The sequence below is a fragment of the Pogona vitticeps genome, chromosome 2 (assembly GCF_051106095.1).
Source record: "Pogona vitticeps strain Pit_001003342236 chromosome 2, PviZW2.1, whole genome shotgun sequence".
Classification (NCBI taxonomy): Eukaryota; Metazoa; Chordata; class Lepidosauria; order Squamata; family Agamidae; genus Pogona; species Pogona vitticeps.
In genome coordinates, this window is record NC_135784.1 from 195,828,996 (window position 1) to 195,852,671 (window position 23,676).

General features: G+C 42.2%; 1 protein-coding gene across 3 annotated transcripts; it reads right to left on the reverse strand.

Moving 5' to 3' along the window:
- Positions 1-1,586: 1,586 nt before the first annotated feature.
- Positions 1,587-22,644, reverse strand: HOPX (HOP homeobox). 3 transcript variants are annotated; one of them, XM_078384790.1, is made up of 4 exons: positions 22,477-22,644; positions 18,345-18,419; positions 8,829-9,026; positions 1,587-1,889 (listed from the first exon to the last, which is right to left on the reverse strand). In XM_078384790.1, the coding sequence occupies exons 3-4, from the start codon at positions 8,970-8,972 to the stop codon at positions 1,812-1,814; spliced, it is 222 nt and encodes a 73-aa protein (XP_078240916.1). In that variant the 5' UTR covers positions 8,973-9,026; positions 18,345-18,419; positions 22,477-22,644; the 3' UTR covers positions 1,587-1,811. The 3 variants fall into 3 exon arrangements, with proteins under 3 accessions (XP_078240916.1, XP_078240917.1, XP_072847957.1); XM_078384791.1 differs by lacking the exon at positions 22,477-22,644 and having other exon boundaries at positions 18,345-18,482; XM_072991856.2 differs by lacking the exons at positions 18,345-18,419; positions 22,477-22,644 and adding an exon at positions 17,487-18,107.
- Between the last annotated feature and the right edge of the window lie 1,032 nt (positions 22,645-23,676).

The window sequence follows — 23,676 nt, forward strand, 5'->3', positions numbered from 1 at the left end:
AACCTGCAACCTGCACCCACCTTGTTTGTATTTATCCTAAACCATCCCTGTGCCAATGGGGCAAGGAACCCCTGCAGCTAGGCAACCATCAGCCTGACTCTCCTGGAACTGTGATGGTTCATGAAATAAGCTAAATCTGAAGAACCATCTAGAATAATACAAAAACCTGCTTCCAGTATTCAAAAAACAATCATTGCAAACTCCAGATGCTCCTTTGAAAGGTCTAATTTCACATCCATAAAGATCAAACAGGACCATTGAATCCATTGGTCTGAAGACTTCTTTTACTCCTGGCTGCTTGCATCAAGGCCTCTATGTCTCTGATCCCTCGGACCTCCATCAGTCACAGGTTTAAATTTTCAATGGCAACCACTTCTATCCATATTCAAGTTTAAGGTTTTAGTCTCTTTTCCTAGTTGAAATAAATTTGATGATCATTTGTTCACATTCAGTGTTTTTATTCTGGACTCTTCCCATCCCATTCTTCTGGGTTGCCTCCTTTCTAAATTTAGATTCAAAGTTTCCAAAGGCAAGTAACCTGTTATTTCTTATGTACAGTATATGGTTCCATAGAACACTGATGACATATACATTACCAGGTCTGTTAATTTTTCTGTGCCTGGCAGAGGTGAGGAGGACAAGCATTCAGAAACTGGTGTGAGGAGTCTCTCTATAGTGAGCTAGCTATAACCATACAAATGTTTATCTCTACCATAGCACCAAAACTGGGAAACCTTGTCACCTGAAGAGTGGAGCAAGAGTAAGAATACTTTGGAAATTGCCAGTCAACCTTAATTTGGTTTTGGAAACCTAGATGTATTAATTTAAGATCTGCTGATAGACTGCAATGCCATCTTCAGTCACTAGTAGGCAGCAGTGTTTCTTAACATTCAGGAGAGAGGAACCTGCCCCCCTGTGCTGCAATATTCATTCCCCAGGGAACCTCTTAGCAGCTTCAAGTGATGCTTCTCTTGCAAGCCCCCCCCCCCAAATTTCAAAAGGCGAGAAGAGGGAGGGAGAGAGAAGGGCTGAGTTAGCTGAAAATGAGCAGAGAAAAAGACCAGCAAAAATGGAAAAAAACAGTGGATGAGAAAAGAAGGAGCAGAAGGAAAAAGAAAGAGAACCAGAATGGTTAAGAAAAATCATTTGAATCTATGGAGGAAGACAGTGAGAGCACCAGGGTCAGCAAATGGAAAGAGCTGGGTGAACAGGCATGTCTCCTAGGGCAGATTAGTGCATGTGGCCTAGAGCTGCAAGGGTACCATGTGATTTTTCTGTTCTAGTTCAGTGAGGGTGCAGACGAGACACAGGTGGGGCTTCTGTAGAGACCGTCTGTTTGCCTATACCAATGCTCCCAGAAATGGATATGAGGGTGGGTCATCCCCACCCCTTTTTTTGTCATGCTCTTTCTTATACATTATTTATTGCAATCAGTTTTCTGGAGGGTGTTCTTCTTCTGCACCGTGCCGGTGAGCTCGTTTTTCCAGACCACAGAGGAAGAAAAGTTTATGCACTCAGTCTGCCCATTCTGATTAGGTTCCTCGGGAATTAATGGGGCTGTTGTTATATGAACCACACCAAAGCAGTTGTAAAACAGTGAGACGCATCGCTTCTCTTTTATCATTTCTATCATATACAGTAATACATTAAATGGCACATATGGTTTGATAAAGTAAATTTTCCTCTCAGGTTATGTACAGCAGGTTAAATAGCAGGAAAAAGAACAAATTCTCATGGTGTTCCACAGCAGAAGCAATCTCTGAACGGCTGTCAGTTTTCCAGGGCTGTTTCCAGAAGGAACGTTCAAGGCCTCAGTCTCTGACCGACCCGCTCTCCGAAGGGAGTCCTTCCGATTTCCTCCATTCAGCCAGGCGCTTCTTGAACCATTTCTGGGACAGAAAGAAGAAACCAGCAGGTGAATGGGGAGAAACGGAGTTGCCTGGCAAAATGCATGCAAAGATAGACATACTAGCAAACGTCACCAAGGGGTAGCTGCTGAGCAGGCTACATGTACGGGCGGGGGGAGAAAGCGGGGTGTGGGATGCTGCAGAATCAGGTCAACAAATACCTGAAGAGAGTGGGTATATGTGTGCAAGATGGACGGTACCAACTTCAATTGAAAGTGGGCAGGTGGCTTTTGAATAGCCACCTTTAAAAAAAGAAAACCTCTTGCAAGTAAACAAAGCCACCATACTAGGGAGAAAGGTTCTTGTCATGTCCACTGATTCCTGTTGCTCTTTTTCTGTGTGCAAGAAGAGGTTCCCACTTTTAAAATGGAAAATGTAATCTACTCTGCATAGCTTAAAGTGGTACAAGCCAGTCTTATCCCCTCGGGACTCTACCACTTCATTCTTCTGCACTGCAGATTGAAAGAGGGGGAGGACAAATAATCCAGCATAAGACTTTCATGCACAGATGGCCTCTTCCGATTTGTAGGATGTTTGTGAGATAATGAGGAACCCAGTGATGGAAGACAGGAAGGCAATCACTGCAAATTCTGAACCCACCACGGTCCCTCACGCCCACTCCCCCAAAGATTGCAGAGAGTTGTGAAGTCCTCAAAACAATGGCCGAGGGGGGTGATCGTTGGAGCAATGGGAACATTGCTGTCTAAAAGTGCTCCAGTTCCTTGCTACAGTATTTGAAGTAATCCACTGTTGTTATTTGTAATGCTGAAAAAGTAACTTCTTCCATTATTTCTTGTGCTGCTTGTCCCTTGTAGCTTTTTATTACTTTTTCTAGAGAACGTATTGGATTGAGAATGACATAACACATGGAGAATTTCTGACAGAATGCCTTTAAAATACATTTTAAATACCCATTATTTTCCCCCCTGAAAGCAACTAGAAAACATCACTTGTTACACCAGCACAATGAGTGTATTCCTTAATTCTGAGGAGTTGTTTTATTACAGTATAATTACCCTGAAAGGTAACTATTGATCTAGCTCTCTGGATACCTCAGTGAGTTAAGTTTCTGTCTGCAAAGCCAGAGGTTGGGAATTTAATTCCTCACTGTGCCTCCCAGAAGATGCAGCCTGTGTGGCCTTGGGCAAGCTGCACAGTCCCGGGATGTCCCCAGAAGAAGGGAAGGGTAACCACCTCTGAGTACTCTCTACCTAGTAAACTCTGACAAGGATCACTGTAAAGCAGGATTGACTTGACGGCACACAATTATTATTTAAGGATCTTCTTTACAGCACACTGTTTCCTTCTTATAGTTCTGGCTGCAGAGGAAGGAAGGAAGGAATGAGGGAAGAGATCCCCCTCCATGATCTCTGCCTATGGGAGGGGAGATTCACTCGGATGCTGCTCTCACTGACAGAATACAAAATGGATCTACAGGCCATGTATGCATGTATGCCATCTGCATGGTTTAAATTAGATGTGTAGCTAACCACTAGCCATTCTTTTTCCTAAAGAAAAGCAGGGGTGGGGTAGGGAACGATCCAGATTGGAGCCATTCTGCATGAGAGACATAGTTTAAACGTTTCTCCTCTGTGTCTTTCCTTACCAAAAATCCCTTCCCCCAGCAGTGCTGTGAGTTTTTGCAATAAGTATGACGAAGATGGAAGACATTGCTAAAAACAAAAGCAAAAACATGACCTTAGTGCTTAATAAAGCATTAGGTTGTTATTCTTGGAAAATAAATAATCAGGACGCTAGAGAGCTGAGAAACAGTTGCTTATTTAGGATATAAGGAAAGGAAACATAATGAGGCAAAGTCAAAAAGGAGGGCTAGAACAGGGGGCTTGACACAGAGCTAAAAGAAAATAAATGAAATCCCATTCAAGATGTGTATTCTTCAGAGACGCCTGCTTCAAAATTATGAAGGTCTGAGGAGGAATCTCATGCTTCATTCAGAATGCTGAAATGCACATTCTGGCTTCTGCTGAGCTACCTCTGAAAGATATGATTCAAAGGAAGATGCTACTTTCTCAAGGAAAAGAAGCACAGGTGGAACCCGGTTTGAACCAGTCAGGAGATTATATTCCCCACAAAAGTCAGGACCTAGTGTTTAGTTCCCACTCACCTCCTGGCTGAATTACTTGCTCGCTGCTTAGAAACCTGCCTGAGAAGTCTCCCCACCCACCCACCCATCCATCATGGTTAATTGCAGCTGCCAGTAGAGGCACAAAAGCTTACTAGGTTGTGAACAAGAAGTTCATCACATTATATAACGTGGATGAGGGTGAGACGTTCACCACAGGGAGAGCAAAAATCCTGTTAGACCAGCTATGTGTCAGTTTCTCATTTCTTGATCGCCCCAAATGCGGCGAAAGAGATCTGAGTGTGCAAAGACTGGTTCCACCAAAATGAAGACCATACTGGGTGAGGGCCAGACGACCGTAACAGGGCAACTGCAGTTCCTGCATAAAGTGCAGATGATCATTTTGTATATATAAATGACGTGGAGATGGAATACTTCCCCTTGTCTCCTATAATTGAATTCCAGCCCAGTTACCACTAAAAAAATTGTTTCTAGCCTAGGAGGAAAAGCCTTTGTAGTGAGGGAAACAAAATAAGAAAATGGTAATGTTTATGAAAAGCAAGCTTTGTTCTCACTATATCTAATTTTCCCCTAGAATAATGTGAAGTTGCAGATTCTCTCTGTGGTAGCTTGTAAGGCTCTTGTGGGACATGGAATTGTGTGGCAACGAAAAATGGACAGTTAGCCTGCTAGAGACAGCCTAGGAAAAAGGTCCCTGGTGTTAACCCTTACTGATAAGTTGGCTCCCTCTGGTTACAGACCTTTGGTTTCTGTTGTCCTTTGTACTATGTTAAACCATACAGTTTGAGGAATAATATGGGAAATGGTCCAGGACTGGGATAGTTAGATTCATATTGTATATAAGCCAATGGGAATCAGTTCAGCGCACACACTCCCCAATCCATACTTTTTTCCTCTGCTACTTGCACTTCTACTTTCTTTGCAAGTGAATTCTTCTGCATCAGTCAGACAGTGTGATCATTAAATAGTGCAATGCTCAGGTATGAAGAAAAGAAGAAGAAAACCCTGCTATTCTAGAAAACGAAGTGATAGCTGCTCTGAAAGCACTGGGAAGAAATAAGTCAGCAGGAGTAGATGAGATACCAATAGAACTACTTCTAGCCACAGAGACTGAAACTGGAAAATCCTAACAAGAATATACCAACAAAATATGAAAAACAAAACAATGGCCCAAAGACTACAAACGTTCAATACACATTCTAGTCCCCAAGAATGGAGATGCCAAAGACTTCAGTAACTACAGAACCATTGATCTAATTTTCTATGCAAGCAAAGAGATGCTCAAGGTGTTGTAACAAAGGCTTCTACCTTCTACCTTATATGGTTCGATAAATACCTGATGTTCAAGCTGGATTCTAAAAAGCCACTCCAACAACAGATGATTGAATGAGTCACATCAACCACATCCTCTCCAGCATGTTGCTGGCTGAATACTATTAAATCTGCGTAATTTAACAGGGGTTAAATATCATTGATATATTATCTTTAATGCATTTTCACAGAACTAGGCAGAAGTTGATTTAAAAGGGAACACTGACCAAATATTTTCCCAATCAGAATCCAAGACTGAAGAATTAAGATCCATTTCCCATATCATTTTTAATCCCTTTATTTTTCTATGCATTTATTCCAATAGCCATTCATATATTTTGTAATGCCTGTCCTCTAGTTGTATTGGCAGATGAAACACAAAGTTCTTCATATGGCCTTAGTGGTCTTGGTGGTCCCTGAATGTGCATAACTTGCTTAAGAAAACTTTGCACCTTGAACTATAGACACCAAATAGAATTCCCACCTTGAAGTGTATCTGGAGGGCATCACTACAGATTGGTGATTTATTGTCAAAGATAGCTCACGTTCTAAAGACACTAGGTCTCCAGGTTTTATATTGGTTGATCTTCTCTTCAGAATAGAATTGTGGATGATTCAGGAATGGACAAAGAGAGGAGGAGGCCAATAGTTTGACCGGGTGCTTCTGTGCATTATACGTAGCACCTAGGAAAGGATTTTCCAATTGAATAATGTGAAAAATCTGAGATTTAAATGGTGAGGGAGAATATTGTGTCTGATTTGGATCTCCACTCTCCATGTTGACCCATGATGTTGAATTAGCCTCTCCAGTTATCTGAACTAATTGCTTTAACTGAAAAGTTTGAGAGGGACTAATCAGTCTACCAGTCTTCCTCTAGATGCTGAAGTGTAAATAACTGCTTTAGAAAATCTGTTTCCCCCCCCAGTCACAAAATTCTCAGATTACCTTTGCCATTTGTGAATCAAATATAGTTGGACTCTAGGTATTGTTTGGGATAAAAATCAAAATTTGGTAGAATAAACATTTTAACAATTCCTATTCTGACAAGTAGTGACTGCCTAAGATCTTTCCATTTTTCCATTTTAATTTTAACTTAGTTATCTAATATTTTATAAGTTTTATAAGTTTTCAAAGTAGTTGATTTATATCCGCAGTCAAAATTACACCTATATATTTAGCCTGGAAAATGTAGTTGAACATACTGTGAATGTCAGGCTATAGAAGAAGTGGTATGTTTATACATAGAAGTTTGGATCTAGCATAATTAATTTTAGTCCTGTATAAGTTTGAAATAAGCTACATGTAGCTGGATAGCTCAGTGGTTGAGGTATATAGATGTGGAGCCAAAGGCTGGGAGTCCAATTCTCCACTGTGTCTCCTGGAAGAGCCAGCCTGTGTGGCTTTGGGCCAGCTGTACAGTCCCAGAGCACCCCCAGAAGAATGGAATGGTACACTACATCTGTGTCTTGTTTACCTAGAAAACCCTGGAAAAAATTGACTTAATGGGCACAAATATTATTATCTATAAGTTTGATATAGGTCAAACAAATATTTCAGGATGAGCACAGCCCTTTCTGGATTAGAAGGGAAGAGGAGAATAGATTAATCAAATGTGTTTCGCCATTCATCTTCAATGTCTGAATTTATTTGTATAAATTCTACGAGAAGTCTGACTGTGAAAGTAAATAGGTGAGAGGAAGGAAAATGGCGAGGGGCACATCCCTTCCTTGTTCCTCTATCCATTGTACTTGGAGTAGAGTCATATCCAGTAATATTAATACAGTGGTGCCTCGCATAGCGATTGCTCCATTTAGCGACGAAATAGCTTTGCGATGGACTTTTTGCGATCGCAAAAGTGATCACTTTGTGATGTTCCCTATGGGGTATTTTTGATCGCAGGGAAGCGATCATCACAAAGCCCCCATTTTCACACAGCTGATCGGCTGTTTCAAAATGGGCGCCGGGAAAAAATATGGCCGCCCGCTGTTTTTTGGGACGGATTCCTCGCCCTAGAGGCACCAAAAATGGCGGTGCTATGGAGGATCTTCGCTCAACTGTGAGTTTTAAGCTCATAGGAACGCATTAATCGCGTTTTAATGCGTTTCTATGGGCTTTTTTATTACGCTTTGCGATGAAATCGCTTAGCAGCGATTTTTTCTGAACGAATTAACATCGCTAAGCGAGGCACCACTGTAAATGCTTGAGAGTTGGTTTCCAAATCTAAATATAAGGGATACAAAAGCAGATCCAAAATTAAGCTTGGCCAACAGTTTAAACAAATATTGTCATTCAGTGTGGTCAAACATCTTTAAAGCATGAACTGCTAATAATATTATGTTGTTGGTTTTTTTTGTGTAGATGATAATGGTGGATTATATTAAGTGCCCTTCTAATAGTATTGGTAGGTTGACTACCAGACATAAAGCCTGTTTGGTCTTTGGAGATAGATATAACAAAACTATTAATTCTTTTTCTTATGATTGGCATGAAGCTCTTAAGGTCCTGCTTCAGCTATGAGATAAGTCTATAGGCAGTCAATTGGGCAGGATCCCCTCCTGATTTTACAACTGTCACAATCCTGGCTTGTGACCTACTGGTTGGTATAGTTCCCCCAGACAGTACATCAGTGAATAAAGATATAAGATGTAATATCAAATCAGTATTAAATTTTTTTATAGAATTCTGCTGGGAGTCCATCTGTTCCTGGAGATTTATCAGTTTTTATTTTTTTAATTACCTCTCTGATTTTTTTCTCCAGCTGTAACTTATTGGTTAAGGAGGTCTCTATGCACACCATTAAGTGGACATAATTTTAAAGATTCAATGAAAATTGGCCATTTTTACCATGATTTAACTCAGATATATATAGAAATCTTGGAAGCTTATTAATATCTAGAGCAGACATTCTCAACATGTTTTGGCCACGGTCATAACCCCAATGTGAAAGAAATTTAGGCCAAATCAGGACTATGTTAAGTTGCACAATGAACCTAATAAGTTGATGTTGAAGAATTGTTTCCAGTCTGTGGCCCCTTTCAAATGTGCTAGGACTCTCCAGGAGGCCATACAGCCCCTGTTGAGAATGGCTGATGTATTTACATTTACATTTATTTACATTTTTATCCCACTCAACTAGCCTGCCTCTTTCAGATTTTACTGCAGTTATTTCATTTTTACTCATTCTCTGTTTGACCACTCTGGCTAAAATCCTTGAGTTTTTATTATTGAATTCATAGTACTGACATGTTGTGAATTCAAAACAAATCCTTTTACATTTTCCCCTCTGTGTAGTCACCCCTCAGTTTCTTCCTGAGGGAGAATGTCTGGTTTTAGTGGAAACCAGAAAATACAAGTGAATCCCTACTTGCAATACTGTGACGGCCATCAAATGCTGAAGACACACATATGAACCAGCCCGTAGTAATACTGACACCATCGAATAGGAGGTTTCTGTGGGATTCGGGAGATGGAGCTAAGCCTTCTGGCTGGGCAGCTGTTCACTCACCAGAGTCTCTTCCTCAGTCAGCCCCGCCTCGGCCGCAATGAGGCAAAGGGTGGCAGGGTCAGGGTGCTTGTTCACTTTGTTGAAGTTATACTCCAGGATTTCCAGTTGTTCCTCTGTTGGGCTGACAGTCTTTTCAGCGGACATCTTCCTGTTACACAAGTTTGCTAGCTTTTTCTTTGCCCACTTTGCCCAAGGGAGCTGGTGAGAAAGAGGTGAAGACAGTGGATTTAGGCTCCGTACAAAGTTTATTGGCCGGTGACTCTCTTGCTTATCACTGACTGTCGAATTCCTGAAAAAGGTTTCAACTTTGTAACTCAGTGTTTAAATGCGAAATGCTGAAATGGGAATTTGGGTTTTGAACACTAAATTCTCTTTCATAAAATCCAAAGTCAAGAGTGTTACAGATGAATTGACAACTCTTGATTTTGTTTTTGGCAAGTGTCCAGCAGGGATTCTCATAAGCTGACAATTGTTAAAATGTTGAGAGCCATGATATGTCAATGATCAAATATAGTCAATTTTTAGATGTCATTTAATGTCTCAGTAAAATATTGTCAGATGCCAGATACGCTTAGATGACAACTGCCCAGATCCATCACACTTCAGCTGTTAAATATCAGCCAGAATCCTATTGCATATAATCACTGGTATAAGCACAATGGCATAAATCACAGCATCAAATTCGCACTAGTTGAGAAGTAGACACTTGTGTTCTCTGTCACGTAAGAGTTGTGTGACTTGGTAAGTGATGAGGAATATAAGCAGTGCCTCTTGAACTAGAGGCAATTTGCTGCTGTGATTTACACCACTGAAGTTATGTGGGTTTATGTAAACAATAGGATACTGATCAGTAATTACCTGTATGTACAACTAGATGCAAACACAATGTACAAATATTCTGTGGATACTCATCAAATAGTGGACATTCATTAAAATTAGCCCACCTGGAATTTTGCATAGGATTGCTGGAGTGAATTTTTCGCTACCCTGCTTTTAACACCAGAAGAACATTGCTCTCTACACACAATGGCAGAGAACTAAGAAATTTTAAAGGGATTTTCAACCTGCTTTACACAGTTGCTGTCCTCCCACTTTTCAGTTTTTTCCCTTCAGTGTATTTGGCAATTATCTGAGATGCTTTTCACCCAAAGTCCCCTGAAGGTCTGTGAAACCATAGGTAGATATTATTGTGTTGTGTAACAGAGGTATATACTTGCTGTACCAGCATTCCAAAAATAGGAACAGTGATGTGGAAAGGGTTAAAAAAGGAGGAAATTGTTTTTCTTAATGTTATCAGAGGAACAAGCTATAAAAAGAAATCGATTATGTATTCTGTGTCCAAAGTCATCTAAAACCACTGGCTCTGTGGCAATATTATTAGGCTATTAGAGACAGTGCTACCAAAATAACACTACAGAAACTTTTTGTACCCTTGAAAAGTGATTCTCCCTGTGTCACAAACCAAGCATCCTGTAGCATAACTATGGGCAGAAACAAATCATGTGCTTCTTTGAAGCATCTCAGAATACTCATACCCAATTGTGCCACACACCACGACATACAGATAGATAGACATGGATGCAGCAAGTCCCAACCTGGGTCCTAGTGGTTCTACTGCAGGAGGAAAGACTCCAAACTGCAGCATTAACGGTATGTGGGGACAGCTTCTACACAAATTCAGGACAAGAGATTTGTGTGAAGACTCTTTCTTGTCTTCCCTGCTCCATTTCTGTGGATTCTATAATCCTCTGCATCTAGATTTTCCTTGTCCTTCAACATGGTGGAAACTCAGGAAGCAAAAATAAAATGCGTAATTAATGTCACTTCTGTGTACCATTGTTTGAGTGACACCAGAGGCCTGTCTTCCACTTCTGGGAACATGTATAAGTGAGCATCGCCACCTCCCAATATTTTGCTCAAGATCAGGGAAGATTCATAGTGCACCAAAATGAAGGGAATGAGAGAAGAATCCATCCATGGAAATCTACAATCAAATGAATAACTAGCAAAGGGTCCACCAAATAAATGCTGGACATTTGAATGGAAATATAGCTGTGAAGATTTGCCACTTATTTACTGAATAGGTATTGACAGGCACTGCTGGATATCCTTGTCCATTCTTTGCCCTGTGTGTGAAGGTCTTTTCAAGCATGTCAGTATTTGCCATTTGTTTCCTAATTGAGGCCTCAATCACACGTAAGAAAAGAACCCTGGTTATACCAATTCTTTTCATACTGCTGTTGTACTGATACATTTTTTCAGTGGTCAGGTGGGAGCGTTCACATTGTTTTTAACTGCATCAATTCATTTACAGTATGTCTTTTTGAACCCTTATAGGAGGCTACACTGCTCTTTAGTTTTGTATCAGTTCATTTTCTCTACTGTTTCTTCGGGCAACTGGGGGGGGCCCTTCTTGTCCTTTAAAAAAAACTACAAAAGTGTTATATCAATAGAGCAATAAAGCAGGACCTGTCTCCTCTCCTCCTCCCCTTTTCCTTTCCCTCCTTTACTCACTCATCCGCTTTTCCTTATTTCCCTGCATCTCTCTCCCTCTCAGTTCTTGGCTTTCATTTCTCTTTTCCCTGTTGAACAGTATCAGGAGGAGGATGTGTATTGTGAAGACCAGGGTTTTAGAAAGAGAGAGAAGGTAGACATTAATGCTACACCCCTTTCTTTACCATTCAAAGCAGGAAATGTTTCTCTCCTTTCACCCACATGGGATGTGTGGTGGGGGGGGGGAAGAGAAGGCTGTCTTCTTTGAGCTGTCTCCTTCTGAGCAATGTATTCATGTTGTTAGCAAAAAACAAGCAGCTTACCAATATCTCTTTTAAAAAATATTAATAAAGGGGCCAGGGTACAAGCGCAGTGACCATGAAGTGGCCAGAAACCCAACTCCTTTGTAAAGGAAATAAAATGACAGCAACATTCATACACACTGAAATAACGAAGCAATACATCATCCATACAATTTAAAAACCACCCTCCTGGTGAGGGGAAATAAACACTCGCTGAGGCAAATGAATCAATGTTGGCTGTGCATCCTGTGAATGGAAAATTATGGAACAATCTAAAAAATAGCCAAATCGGTATAACTCAGGTTGTTTTGGCAGGGGTGATTGAGATCTTGGTCTGAAATGGGTGTTTTAAAGCATGAAACTCAAGCTTTGCATAATAAAACTGATGCAAATTAGGATACTGAAGGAGAGCAATGTCCTTTCTACATCTGCAGGTGTCTCTTCCAATTCTCCATCTAAAAGCCAGACTTCTGTAATTTTGCTACCCATCAGGCAGCGATCGCTAGTAACCTGCTAACAATGACCAATTGACCAGGCGCTACTGAGGACGGAGCATCACAGTACACTGGGTTTATTCACTCAAAGCTGTTTGGGGACTGCTCTGTCCCAGTTTTGAATAGAAACTTAATCCTAGCCTAACCTCTCTTCCAGGAACACAGCTTTGTTGCTTGCTCTTCTCTCTTGCTGCCAACACAGTGTTTCTCCCGCTAGCCTTTGGCTCACAATGCATCTTGGGGAAAGAATAGCTGTACTCAGGCCCCCCCACTTCAAGGAAGAATAGACCATGTGCGTCTCTGCATATTAATTTGCTGAATGGTGTCTTCCAAAGCAGAGCAACAGGACAGCAGGGCATGCAAGTATTAGCACAGTGTTTTCTTCTAGTGTAACAGAAGTAGAGATTTGCCTAATGAGGAAGGGGTGGATGACAGAGGGGGCACTGTAGCAATAAGAGACAAGAAACAACAGGCCTATGTTTTTTCTTCAATATATTGGGCTGATCTGGGTGGACCTCAGACCGTTCTTGTGTGTTTTTTTCCATTTGACTATTCTTTGGCTGAAATGCTGTTGCGCAGCTCCGCATGCACAATGAAGATGGCAGCATCATCAGTGGCAAATTGTTACTGAGTAAAGGCAGATCAAGACTGGTTAAAGGCTATTTCATGGTGTATATAACTCATACACAATGCAATGGTGCTCCATAAACCCCCAAAGCACCAAAGGAAGCCTTTAATCAGGGATGATTTGCCAATGCTGATGACATCATCACTACTGTGCACATGGAGCTGTGCAACAGGATTTCAGTCAGCATTTGTTCACTTGTTATTCAATAGGGATGTAAATCCTTGTTTGTCAAATCCTCGTAGGGAGGAAAAGGACCTGTAATATTCTTCTCTTCACTGATGAGATGTATAAGGAATTTCCTGGTATTTTTGAAAGCATTTTCACATCGGCAGGACAAATGTTCTGTGCAAAATTGTTCATTCTTGCTCATTACTCTATACTTGCTCATTACTCTATAGCCATTTTTGCACAAATCATACAAATTGCTCATTTACTCAAATGGCACTTAATTGCCCCAAACTAAGAAGACTGCTGTTTTGTTGAAGAATCTGAAATCCTGGACGTGTTGTTTACAGTTTTCTTAACAACCAGCCAATCTTCCTATGTGTTTTCTGTCTGTCTGTCTGTCTGTCTGTCTGTCTGTCTGTCTGTTTGTCTCTCTCTCTCTCTCTCTCTCTCTCTCTCTCTCTCTGTGTGTGTGTGTGTGTGTGTGTGTGTGGTGCACTTTGCTTCTGAAAGGGAAAGGATACTAGAGACAGTTTGGGAAAATCAGAGAGATGTTCAAGGGAAAAGAATAAGCTCTTCTGTTTTAGGCAAGGAATTCCTCCAGGCTAAATGGCCTTTAAAGGGACATCCACAGTCCAGGTTTCTGCAGCTCATTCTCAGATTGCCTCCCAGGCTTTTCCATAGGTGTTGACCTGCTTAGCTAAGAGGTAGTCAGGGATGAGACAATAGGCAGTTGCTCGCCTAAGAGGGAAGCACCTGGCTTTTACTGTAGGAGGAGACCAACAGGAAAGGGAACGAATCTCAAGATTCACCTTGTAAAGTGGCAACAGCCACACACATCGACTTCTTAGGAAAGGTGGAGTTTAGGTGTGGGAGTACAGAGCACATCTATTTGCATTCCCAGCACACTGTCTTCTCCCAGCATGCACCTGTCCTATACTGCGAATGCCCGACACCAGCCTCTCCAGGCGTGCAAACCAACACATGGACAGACAAACCATTAGCAAACCAAAACGCAACTTCTTCCTGCACTGTGCGCCCAACATTTCTGTCTAAATTTCGTTTGGCCTGATCAGTAGAAATGTGATTATTCAAACCAGGTAGCTTCAAAATAGCTGACGATCTTAAGTGGAAATCGGAATAACAAAGCAAGTTGAGACAGTAGGAGGCAATTCCTATCAACGGTGTGGACAGAGTGACCACTCTAAGTTGCAGCATCCATTTAAGAGAGAGCACAGGGACATCTCTCTCTTCCTCTCTCCCCACACACACACACTCATACCCATACCCACACGGGTGTGTTAGAACAAGTGGAGTTAGCACTCAGGGCAGAAATATATCTCTGTCAACCTATTTATTCTACAAAGTGAAGGTTCAAAGACATCTGAGCAAGCATGCCGCCCTTGTCCTGCGTTTGCTGAGATAATGGGAAAATGCAGGAGCTGAGGAGATATTCAAGATAATAGTGCACCACAGAAAAAAGAAATACTCAATTGCTACCATGCCCTTTGCAAATGCTTTCCTCAAGAGTATCCCCTACCACATAAAAAGCATATACAGTATTTAGTAAATCCATTTCTAGGAGTGCTGTCTCCAACAGTGAAAATTATATAACTGTGAAAACACATTAAAAGGAGGATCTTATACATCATTTGGGTTATTTCTAAATTGAAAATAAGAGCTTCATATGTATCTACAATTTTGGAATCATGCATAACAAAGTAAATCTTATTTCTGAAAATAATTTTTTTTTGCAAGATCACTAAACATGTTTCCCCCCTAAAATAAGTTTTACCTATCACTTCCACTTTGGAGTTCTAGCTAAGGAAAATGGCCTCTTAAAAATGGCAAAGAAGCGATGGGGTTAAGTTCCCCTCTCCTATCCCTTGATTTGTTGAAGTTGTACTGGCAAATTTGCACACTACCTATAGTTTGTGTGACTGGGAGGGACTTTTCTGTGCTGAGGTAATTATCTGCCCAGCACTAACTGATCATTTCTTCCATTCTTTGAATGCAAAGAAAATCCCACCTCTCTGCTGAGTCCTTTTTCCTTCTCTTTCCTGAGTTGTGGCAGCTGTTTGTTTGCTGAGGATCTGTTCAGTTGGTTGCTCAGTATGTGTGCAGTGAAGAAAGCAGCATGCACAAATCTGTAATTTCTAGTAACTATAAGAAATGTTTTTATTCTTTTTCCTACAAATATCTCAGAGTGAGTTACTGGGATTTTAAATGCCAGTTAATGAGAAGGGAATGGACTCTGGAGAACTTGCAGCTATTCTCCCCTGCAAGTCTCTTTTATGGCATAGCAAAAGGAAATTTTACTTGAAGCCTTCACATTACATCATTGCAACCAAGAAAAACATCTCCCATGCACTCACACCCTATATTTAGTTCTGTCCTGAATGACAATATTACTATGAAGAAATAAACAGGTTTGCCCTTTCAGGTGTGAATCTCAAAGGAACAAATCTATTTGCATTTTTTTTAAAAAAGTGGTTCTTCAACTCACAGTGAAACATACACTGATGACTTGGCAGACAATTGTCACCACCATAAACACTCTTGTAATAATTTAATCCTGACTGCTACTGGGAGGGGGGCCTTACAACCTAGCTGAACAACTTGCCTCACCTTCAACTGACATAGAACAAGGGCCCTGGCACATTGGTGTGGGCAGAGGCTGGAAGTGCTGGAACAGGACATCTGATACCTGATCTCCTAAATTAGGCCTTGCAAAACCACACTGGCCACCTTTCTGCCTCTATGAGGTTTCTCTCTACAGTTACTTTTTGCGCTGGCAGCCTAGGGAACAGCAGCTGGGGCATCAAACAAACATCGTTTTATCCAAAGGCTTAGTTGAACCCCGGCAGGTATTTGGTCGGTTGTTGTGTTGCAGATACAATGGCCAGCTTCTCATGTCACCAGGAAGAAAGAGACACCGTGATGCTCGTTTGTCTTTCTCCCTCCCTCAGAATCCAATGGTCTGAATAATGCATGCTCCTCTGAAGTCCACCACCCTACTGCTGTGTTTGGCGCCCTTTCCGCTGGGCTGCAAGGATCCTGCGGCCTCCCTCACATCAGTCAAATGGCTATTCTTAGCCTCTGTTTATTTCCTCCTCCTTCCACCCTCCGCAGGACAAATGGTCGTCAAGTGCTGCCCTTACAAACAAAAGCGGAGAGAATCTTTATAGGGAAACACCTCTGTTTCCTTCACAGGGGATCACTTGGTACTGAAATACTGTAGTGTTAGTCTTTACTCTGTGCTCTGAAAGCACACGGGGGATACTGGCAAGAAAAACAAGCAGTGGCTTTTTTTTTTTAAAAAAAAGCAATGAACAAACAACATCAATCAGAATGTCTCAACCCACTCTTTTTCGATCAGTGGTCCCTGGACTTGGATGCTCGGATATCAGATGTCAGCTCCCAGAGGCCTCAGCCATCATGCCCCATAGTCAGGGATTTTGGGAGTTGTAGTCAAAGAACATACGAAGACCAACAAGTGGGAAACCCTGCTTCTGATGGATGCACCAACCGACACAGGTCTCTCTCTGTCCACTGAGCTGGATGGGACTGATTCCCAATTCCTGCTGTCACTAAAGCTGGTTTAAGATGTTGGACTATCGAAGAGGCGTTTTAGGTATTTCAGTTTGGGCAGCTGGAGAAACAGGTCTGAATTTTGCAGTTGGCTGACAGGTTGTGTTGGAAGGGAATTATGTGGCCTCCAGATTAGTTTTGCTATTCAGGACATGACCCTGCTTCCCCCTGTTCTGTCTGTACACTGGGAATGAACAGATTTTCACAAGAGGTGCAATAATTTTCACTACACTTGTCTTATTACAAGGATGCCTCAGAAACTTCAGGTTAGTGTGTTTCAGACTAGGCGAGTATCCAATATGACACTGTGACACTGATATAAATATTCACATATACTTAGCGTCTTAGAACTGCAGAGCTGGAAGAGACGCCCCCCCCCCGAATCATTGAGTTCAGCCTCTGTTAAGGAGACAGTGTGGGGAACTGAATTCCCAACATCTGCCTCCATAGCCAGATGCCTAAACTACTGAGCTATCCAGCAGTTCTGTTTGAACATCTTACAATTTTTTCCGTTCTGCCCCTTGGATTTTGAGTGGGTAAAACTCACATTTCAACTTCGAGTGTTCAATTTGAAATCCGAGTACTTTGGACTTGCTAACAAATCTTCACTGTTTTGCCGGCATCAAATATGAATTACCTCGCATAGCCGGCAATGAAATATTAAATACCATCTCGTGTCAACGATCAAATGCTACTATTCAATAGCAGGCACCATTACATGGGTGACTATCCCAAAGAACTACTGAAATATATTGGAATAACCATCACCAATCAGTCATGTTCATACAAGTACACCTTTAGAAAACACCCACTGAAATATATCTTACCTTTTCCCTCCCTCTGGTCTCCCCCTTGTCTCTTGTCATCAAAATTTAGATTCCCTTTCCGGCTTGTTTTCTGCCTCCATCGGAGAAGTGTGAAGACAGTAAAAGTTCACCTTGGGATTTAGGCCCCATCAATATACTTTGATCAATCTGGCACTTACCTGGTAAGTAACTGGATCTTCTTTAAGCAGTCGATGTTCCAGCCAAACGTTTAAGTATGAGTGCAGGCGGTTACCTCAAATGGCACCTTTAGACTGTGTGTGTGTGTGTGTGTGTGTGTGTGTGTGTGTGTGTGTGAGAGAGAGAGAGAGAGAGAGAGAGAGAGAGAGAGAGAGAGAGAGAGAGAGAGAGGCAGGTGTGTGACAGGCAGGTGTGTGACTTGAAAAACTTGCAGCACAGGCAGGCTGAAACCCACAGCAACTGCTTAGTAGTTCAGTCGCTCTCCCTGCCGGCAATTCAGGTTTGGCAGTCCACTTGCTTCTGCGGTGAAGAAGATGTGGGAGGGGGGGAGAAGTCTCCCAATCTATCTGCTAAACTCTTCTGGTTTGCAATTCCCCTTCTGGTCTCATAAAACAAAGCGGATTCCTTACAAGCAGGCGAAAGAGTGAGAGAACACAGAGGGTGCAGATTCTTGGCTCCCTTCACTGGGCTTGGCGCATAATGGGGAGAGGCAGCCAGAGAAAGACAGAGAGGGAGAGAGGCGAGATGCTGCAGTCCTTCCAAGACAACCCTCTTGCCAAAGTAAGTTTCGTGAGCTCTGCTGGGCTATTGCCATAGCAAGTGTCATTCTACCAGTTGCCTAATGAACCACAAAGTTGCTTCCCCTTGGGGATGAATTATGCATGCGCCGGAAGAGAAAAGGGAGGGAGGTGCTGGTTGCAACTTCAGCTCCTCCACCAAAGCCTTTCGCCCCATCAGTGCCCACGCCCTGAACATCTGAGCAGAATACATCCTTGGACGTTTGGGGGAAAATGCAGCCACATGTTGAGCAGAGGAAGACACGTGCGGTGGTGACTTACCTGGGTTGGAACTCAAGGAATGCACCGACTTGTGGGAGGAAAGGGCCACTCCCTTGACAGGATGGCATGAAGTACCTGAAGCAGGAGCAGTGGGGAAAGTCAACTGTTGTGGCCAACTATGGTGCGATGAATGTGCCACCAAACGGTTGCTTAGTACAAATTATTCCCTTCAGTGGCGCAACAACCATAGTGGCATTAAAGAAGGACATGCATCACCCAAAAGGAGGACAGAAGAGGACATCAGTTTCCATAGAACTGAATATGCTGCATGGTATAGAGAGAGGCAAAATTAGAAATGACCAGGTGTACCCATTGGCTTTGTTGCCCAGGTGTTGTTAACCGTAGAAGAGCAACTTCAGAGTCCCTGATCTCCCTCCTTATGGTTCTTCCTCTTTAAATCAGATTTGGACTGCACAAATCTTCAGGTAGAGGACATCTCTAAAAAGCTGGCTTTCAAATGAATTACTATCTGCCCTACATGTGGCCATCTTAACAATGACCAAGATCTGATGGATGGTGGATAACAGCTATTGCTCATGTGGTTCATATTCACGGGTATTTTTGTAACATATGTCTTTGCTATTCCAAATCATGGATCACGTAACTCCTCTGTTATAGCAGCTCCACTGGCTTCCGACCCATTTCCAGGCACAATTCAAAGGGCTGCTTTTAACCTATAAAGCCCTGAAGAGACTGGGTCCCAGCTATCTCAAGGACTGTGCCTCCCTTTATGAGCCTGTTGAGTATTAAGATCATTTAGAGGAGGCCTTTCTCTCAGCCCCATCACCTTCACAGGTGTATTTGGTGAGGACACAGGAGAACGCCTTCTCTGCCACCGTTCCCAGATTCAGGAACTCCCTCCCACAGGAGGCTGGGGTGCCCCATCTTTGCTGTCTTTCCAGAAACAGACAAAGATCTTTCTAAATGGGTCGTTGTGCCTTACTGCTTTGAATGTGTGTTTGGAAATGATTTTGTTTACTGTTTCAGTGTAGGTTTTTAATTTTTTAATTTTTTTTTTGTATACTTACTATTTTTAGCTTTTAAATATTGTCCGTTTCTGATGCAAGATGCCTTGGGTCCTTTTAAATTATTATTTTTTAAATAAATAGTAAAGGTAAAGGTTCCCCTTGACATTTAGTCCAGTCTTGTCTGACTCTAAGGGGTGGTGCTCATCTTCGTTTCCAAGCCGTAGAGCCAGCGTTCGTCCGAAGAGTTTCTGTGGTCACATGGCCAGCGCGACTAGACACTGATTGCTGTTACCTTCCCAACGTAGTGGTATCTATTTATCTACTCGTATTTTTACATGCTTTTGAACTGCTAGCTTGGCAGGAGCTGAGACAAGCGATGGGAGCTCACTCCGTCACGTGGATTCGATCTTACGACTGCAGGTCTTCTGACCTTGCAGCACAGAGGCTTCTGCAGTTTAACCCACAGCGCCACCATGTCCCTTTTAAAATAAATAAATAATGCTAAAACATTATGTTGGTCTGGTGAGGATTAGATGCTCAGGGATGTAGGAGTATTCCAGAGGCAATGTTTGTTTCACATCAAGGACCAGGTTGTGCACTGACCTTACTGGAAACTTCCAAGTATTCGGATGATGTTTCATTTCTCCTGCCCTGTCTCCCCCTGCAAATTTTTCCATCTCTCTGTCCCTGTCAAAGCCACATTACTTCCTCTGTCCAAGAGGGCCGTGGGGCTCCCAATAAGCAATGATGTCCACAGTGGGAATGACTTGATTTGAAACGTTTTTCAGATGAGTGTTTTTTCAGATTAGCGCTATGCCATCACTCTGGAGAGAAAAGAGAGGGAAGAAGTGAAAGCACCCTACAAGGGGGAGGGAGGTGGCAGGTGACAAAGGGAAAGAAGAGTGGGAGAGAAGATGCAGAAACATAAAAGATGGAGGAATTGGGCACAAAGCAAAGAGTGGCATTTCTGAAAGGCCCCTAACTTTATCAAATTAATATGAAAAGCCACTCGTGTCTGGCTGACTGTTCTGCAGCTGTGCAGCAAATGATTTCTTTAAAGAATGACACAGCTTTACCATTACAGTTGTTCCTGGACCAGCTACACTGCTCTTATCCAATCCCTGGCAGCCAAGTGGAGTCAGGATATTTTAGAAGCAAAAGCAAAAGTATGCAGTAAAATGTCAGGGAAATGTTAAACTCTCTTTTCCCAGCCTCCAAAAAATCCTTCTCCACTGAGAGCTGACTCTGGGGGCTGAAGAGATTCCGAGACTGTTTTAACAGACTGCCCTGGCCTGACGCCTGCTCTTTATTAATGCACATTTCACTTTATCCCATTTTGTTCCCAAGCAGTGAGTCCCTGCTTTGCCAATGTTTCCAGTACAACTGCCACCAGCTACTACTTAAAGGTTACTGGGGTTTGGCCTGGAGATTGTGTATATATTTTTAATAGTGAAAGCAGCTATAAATCTTGGCTAGATATGTGAAGTTGCTTTTTAGCACCGCAGGTCCCAAAATAGATCAGCCTTTTTGTTGTGTCTTTCAGAACCTGGTAAAGTTTTTTTTCCTTAGCTAGAATTCTGAGACAGCCCCTCACCTACGTGGCACTAACGATGCAGTTAGGAAATCCTGGGAGTTCTAGTCCAAAAAGTAATTTTTCCAACTCTTTATTTAGAGGCATTGATAGGAGCATCCAAGCAGATAGCCTCACTAGGCAAGACACCAATGCATATTTAAATCCAAGGTGCTGACTCCATCTCTAGAAGCAGTGCACATTTAGGAGGATATAGATGTTGATTTAAGGGGAGAGATCATGTAAGTAATACAATACAAGTATCTGTTTCCTGGGGCTGGGGAATGCTCATTCTCTGGACCTTCTGAAGATCTTGAGGGTCAACTTCCTAGAAGTCACTCCAGGTCAGCAATGGCAAGTAGCTGGATGCCTCTCAGAGCTTACTAGAAGTCTTCTGGTGGAGCGCCCCAAGAGTCAAAGGAAGCACCTCATGAAATGACAAGGCTTACAACACAGGGATTAAGGTCTTTTTGTGGAACATCCGTGCCAAAGAAAGAAAGAAAGAAAGAAAGAAAGAAAGAAAGAAAGAAAGAAAGAAAGAAAGAAAGAAAGAAAGAAAGAAAGAAAGAAAGAAAGAAAGAAAGAAAGAAAGAAAGAAAGACAATTGGAAACAACAAAGAATTCTGTGGCACCCTAATGGCTAGCAAGTTTCATTTGGCACAAACATTTGTGCCCGCTTCGTCAGGTGTATGCATGAAGTAGGCTACTGTTCCATGAAAACTCAGACCAAATTAAACCTGTCAGTCTTCCAGGTCTTTAAGGTGCCAAAAAGGCTGCAATAGGCTAACACATACTAATATAGGGTATTATTATAATATTGCCTGTTTTTAATGGTTTTAATGTTTTTAAAAGTTTTTATTTTGTTTTACGTTGCTCAGGGACCATTGGTAATGGCGCAGCTAAAAAAAAATCTTGTGAATAATTTATTTATTTATTGAGCTTATATGCCACCCATTTAGACATAGTCTACTCTGGGCGGCTCACAAACACATAATAAAAACGATATATATAAATAATCGTTTTTATTATGTGTTTGTGTATTATTTATTTATTTATTTATTTATTTATTTATTTATTTATTTATTTATTTATTTATTTATTTTATATGCCGCCCACACTACCCAAAGGTCTCTGGGCGGCTTACAGCATCCAAAATACAACAAAGATATGCAACAATTAAAATATATATAAAATTGCCATCGGACCCACAGCTAATATTATTTCAGTTAAAAGCCTTCTGGAACAGGAAGGTTTTGACCTGGCGCCGAAATGTCATCAGTGTCAGCGCCAGACGAATCTCAGTTGGGAGGGCATTCCATAGTCTGGGGGCAGCTGCCGAAAAGGCTCTTTGTCTACAAGCCGTCCCTCTTACCTCCTTGAGGGATGGCTCTTTCAAAAGGGCCCCCTGGCTAGATCTTAACTGCCGGGTAGGCTCATATGGAAGGAGGCGGTCCTTCAGGTATCCAGGGCCCAAGCCGTTTAGGGCTTTATATGTCAAAAGAAGCACTCTGAATTCGGCCCGGGCAGCAACTGGTAGCCAATGTAACTTATACAGAATCGGCTTGATATGTTCCCTGGCAGACACACCACTCACCAGCCGCGGCGCTCGATTCTGGACCAGTTGCAGTCGCCGGACCGTCTTCAAAGGCAGCCCCACGTAAAGCGCATTGCAGTAATCTATACGGGATGTTACCAGTGCATGTGTAACTGTCATGAGACTCCGCTCGTCCAGGTAGGGCCGTAGCTGGTATAGTTTCCGCAGCTTTAATATAAAGTAACGGTTTCTTACATTAACACAAAACAGAACAGATAAAGAAAGAGAGAGAATTACGTAGAGTCTGGAGGGAAGGCCTGTCTATATAACCAGGTCTTGAGTTGGTTTTTGAAAATGCCCAGCGAGGGGGCCAGACGAATCTCAGGGGGGGGGAGCGTGTTCCAAAGCCAGGGAGTCACTGCCGAGAAGGCCCGGTGTCTTGTTTTTTCTTTCCGTGCCTCCCTCGGCGTTAGGCTCCTCAGTCACCCCTCCTGGCTAGATCAGGTAATACGAGTAGATCTAGGTGGGAGGAGGCATTCCGCCAAATATTGAGGTCCTCAATACTTCCTGAATTGGAAATTTTAAATAATTAAAAATCACACAAGTTTACTGGTTTTAACCAGCAAAAGTCCTTGCTGGCAAGCATCAGTTGTCCATCTGATTCTCATATTTCTATCTTGTCCTTCTACAGAAATAATCGAGGTGACCTACACTTGCCACAAGGTAGTAAGTAATGCAACCACTCTGTATAGAGGCAGCCTGCATCGAAACTCCCTCCATCATTCACCTCTGTGAGTCACAGGGAATCCTCATACCTCCCATGGTGCAGCTGTTTTATCTCCTGCCCTTTCAAGGGCTCCCAGGCCCACAAATCAACATGGGGAAGTCCTGCCAAATGATGGGACTGAGAGACCTTTAATCCTAAAAAATTCATCCCTAGAGACTTCAGCCAAGAAATCAGAAAACTAAAACTTGGAAGCGAAGCTACAAAGGAAGTGGAAAAGATCCTTAATTATAAGGAGGGGTCACTGAAGACTAAGGCCAACATCATCCATACTATGGTGTTCCTGATTACTGTGTACGCATGTAAAAGCAGGACAACTTTAAAAGTTGTTGATGGAATTATTCACTGGAGAAGAACTTTACAGATACCATGAAACTGCCAGAAAGACAAATAGGTGGGTACTCAATCAAATCAAGCCTGAAACTCTATAGAAGTAAAAATGACAAAACTGAGACTATTTGGGAAAATATGATGGT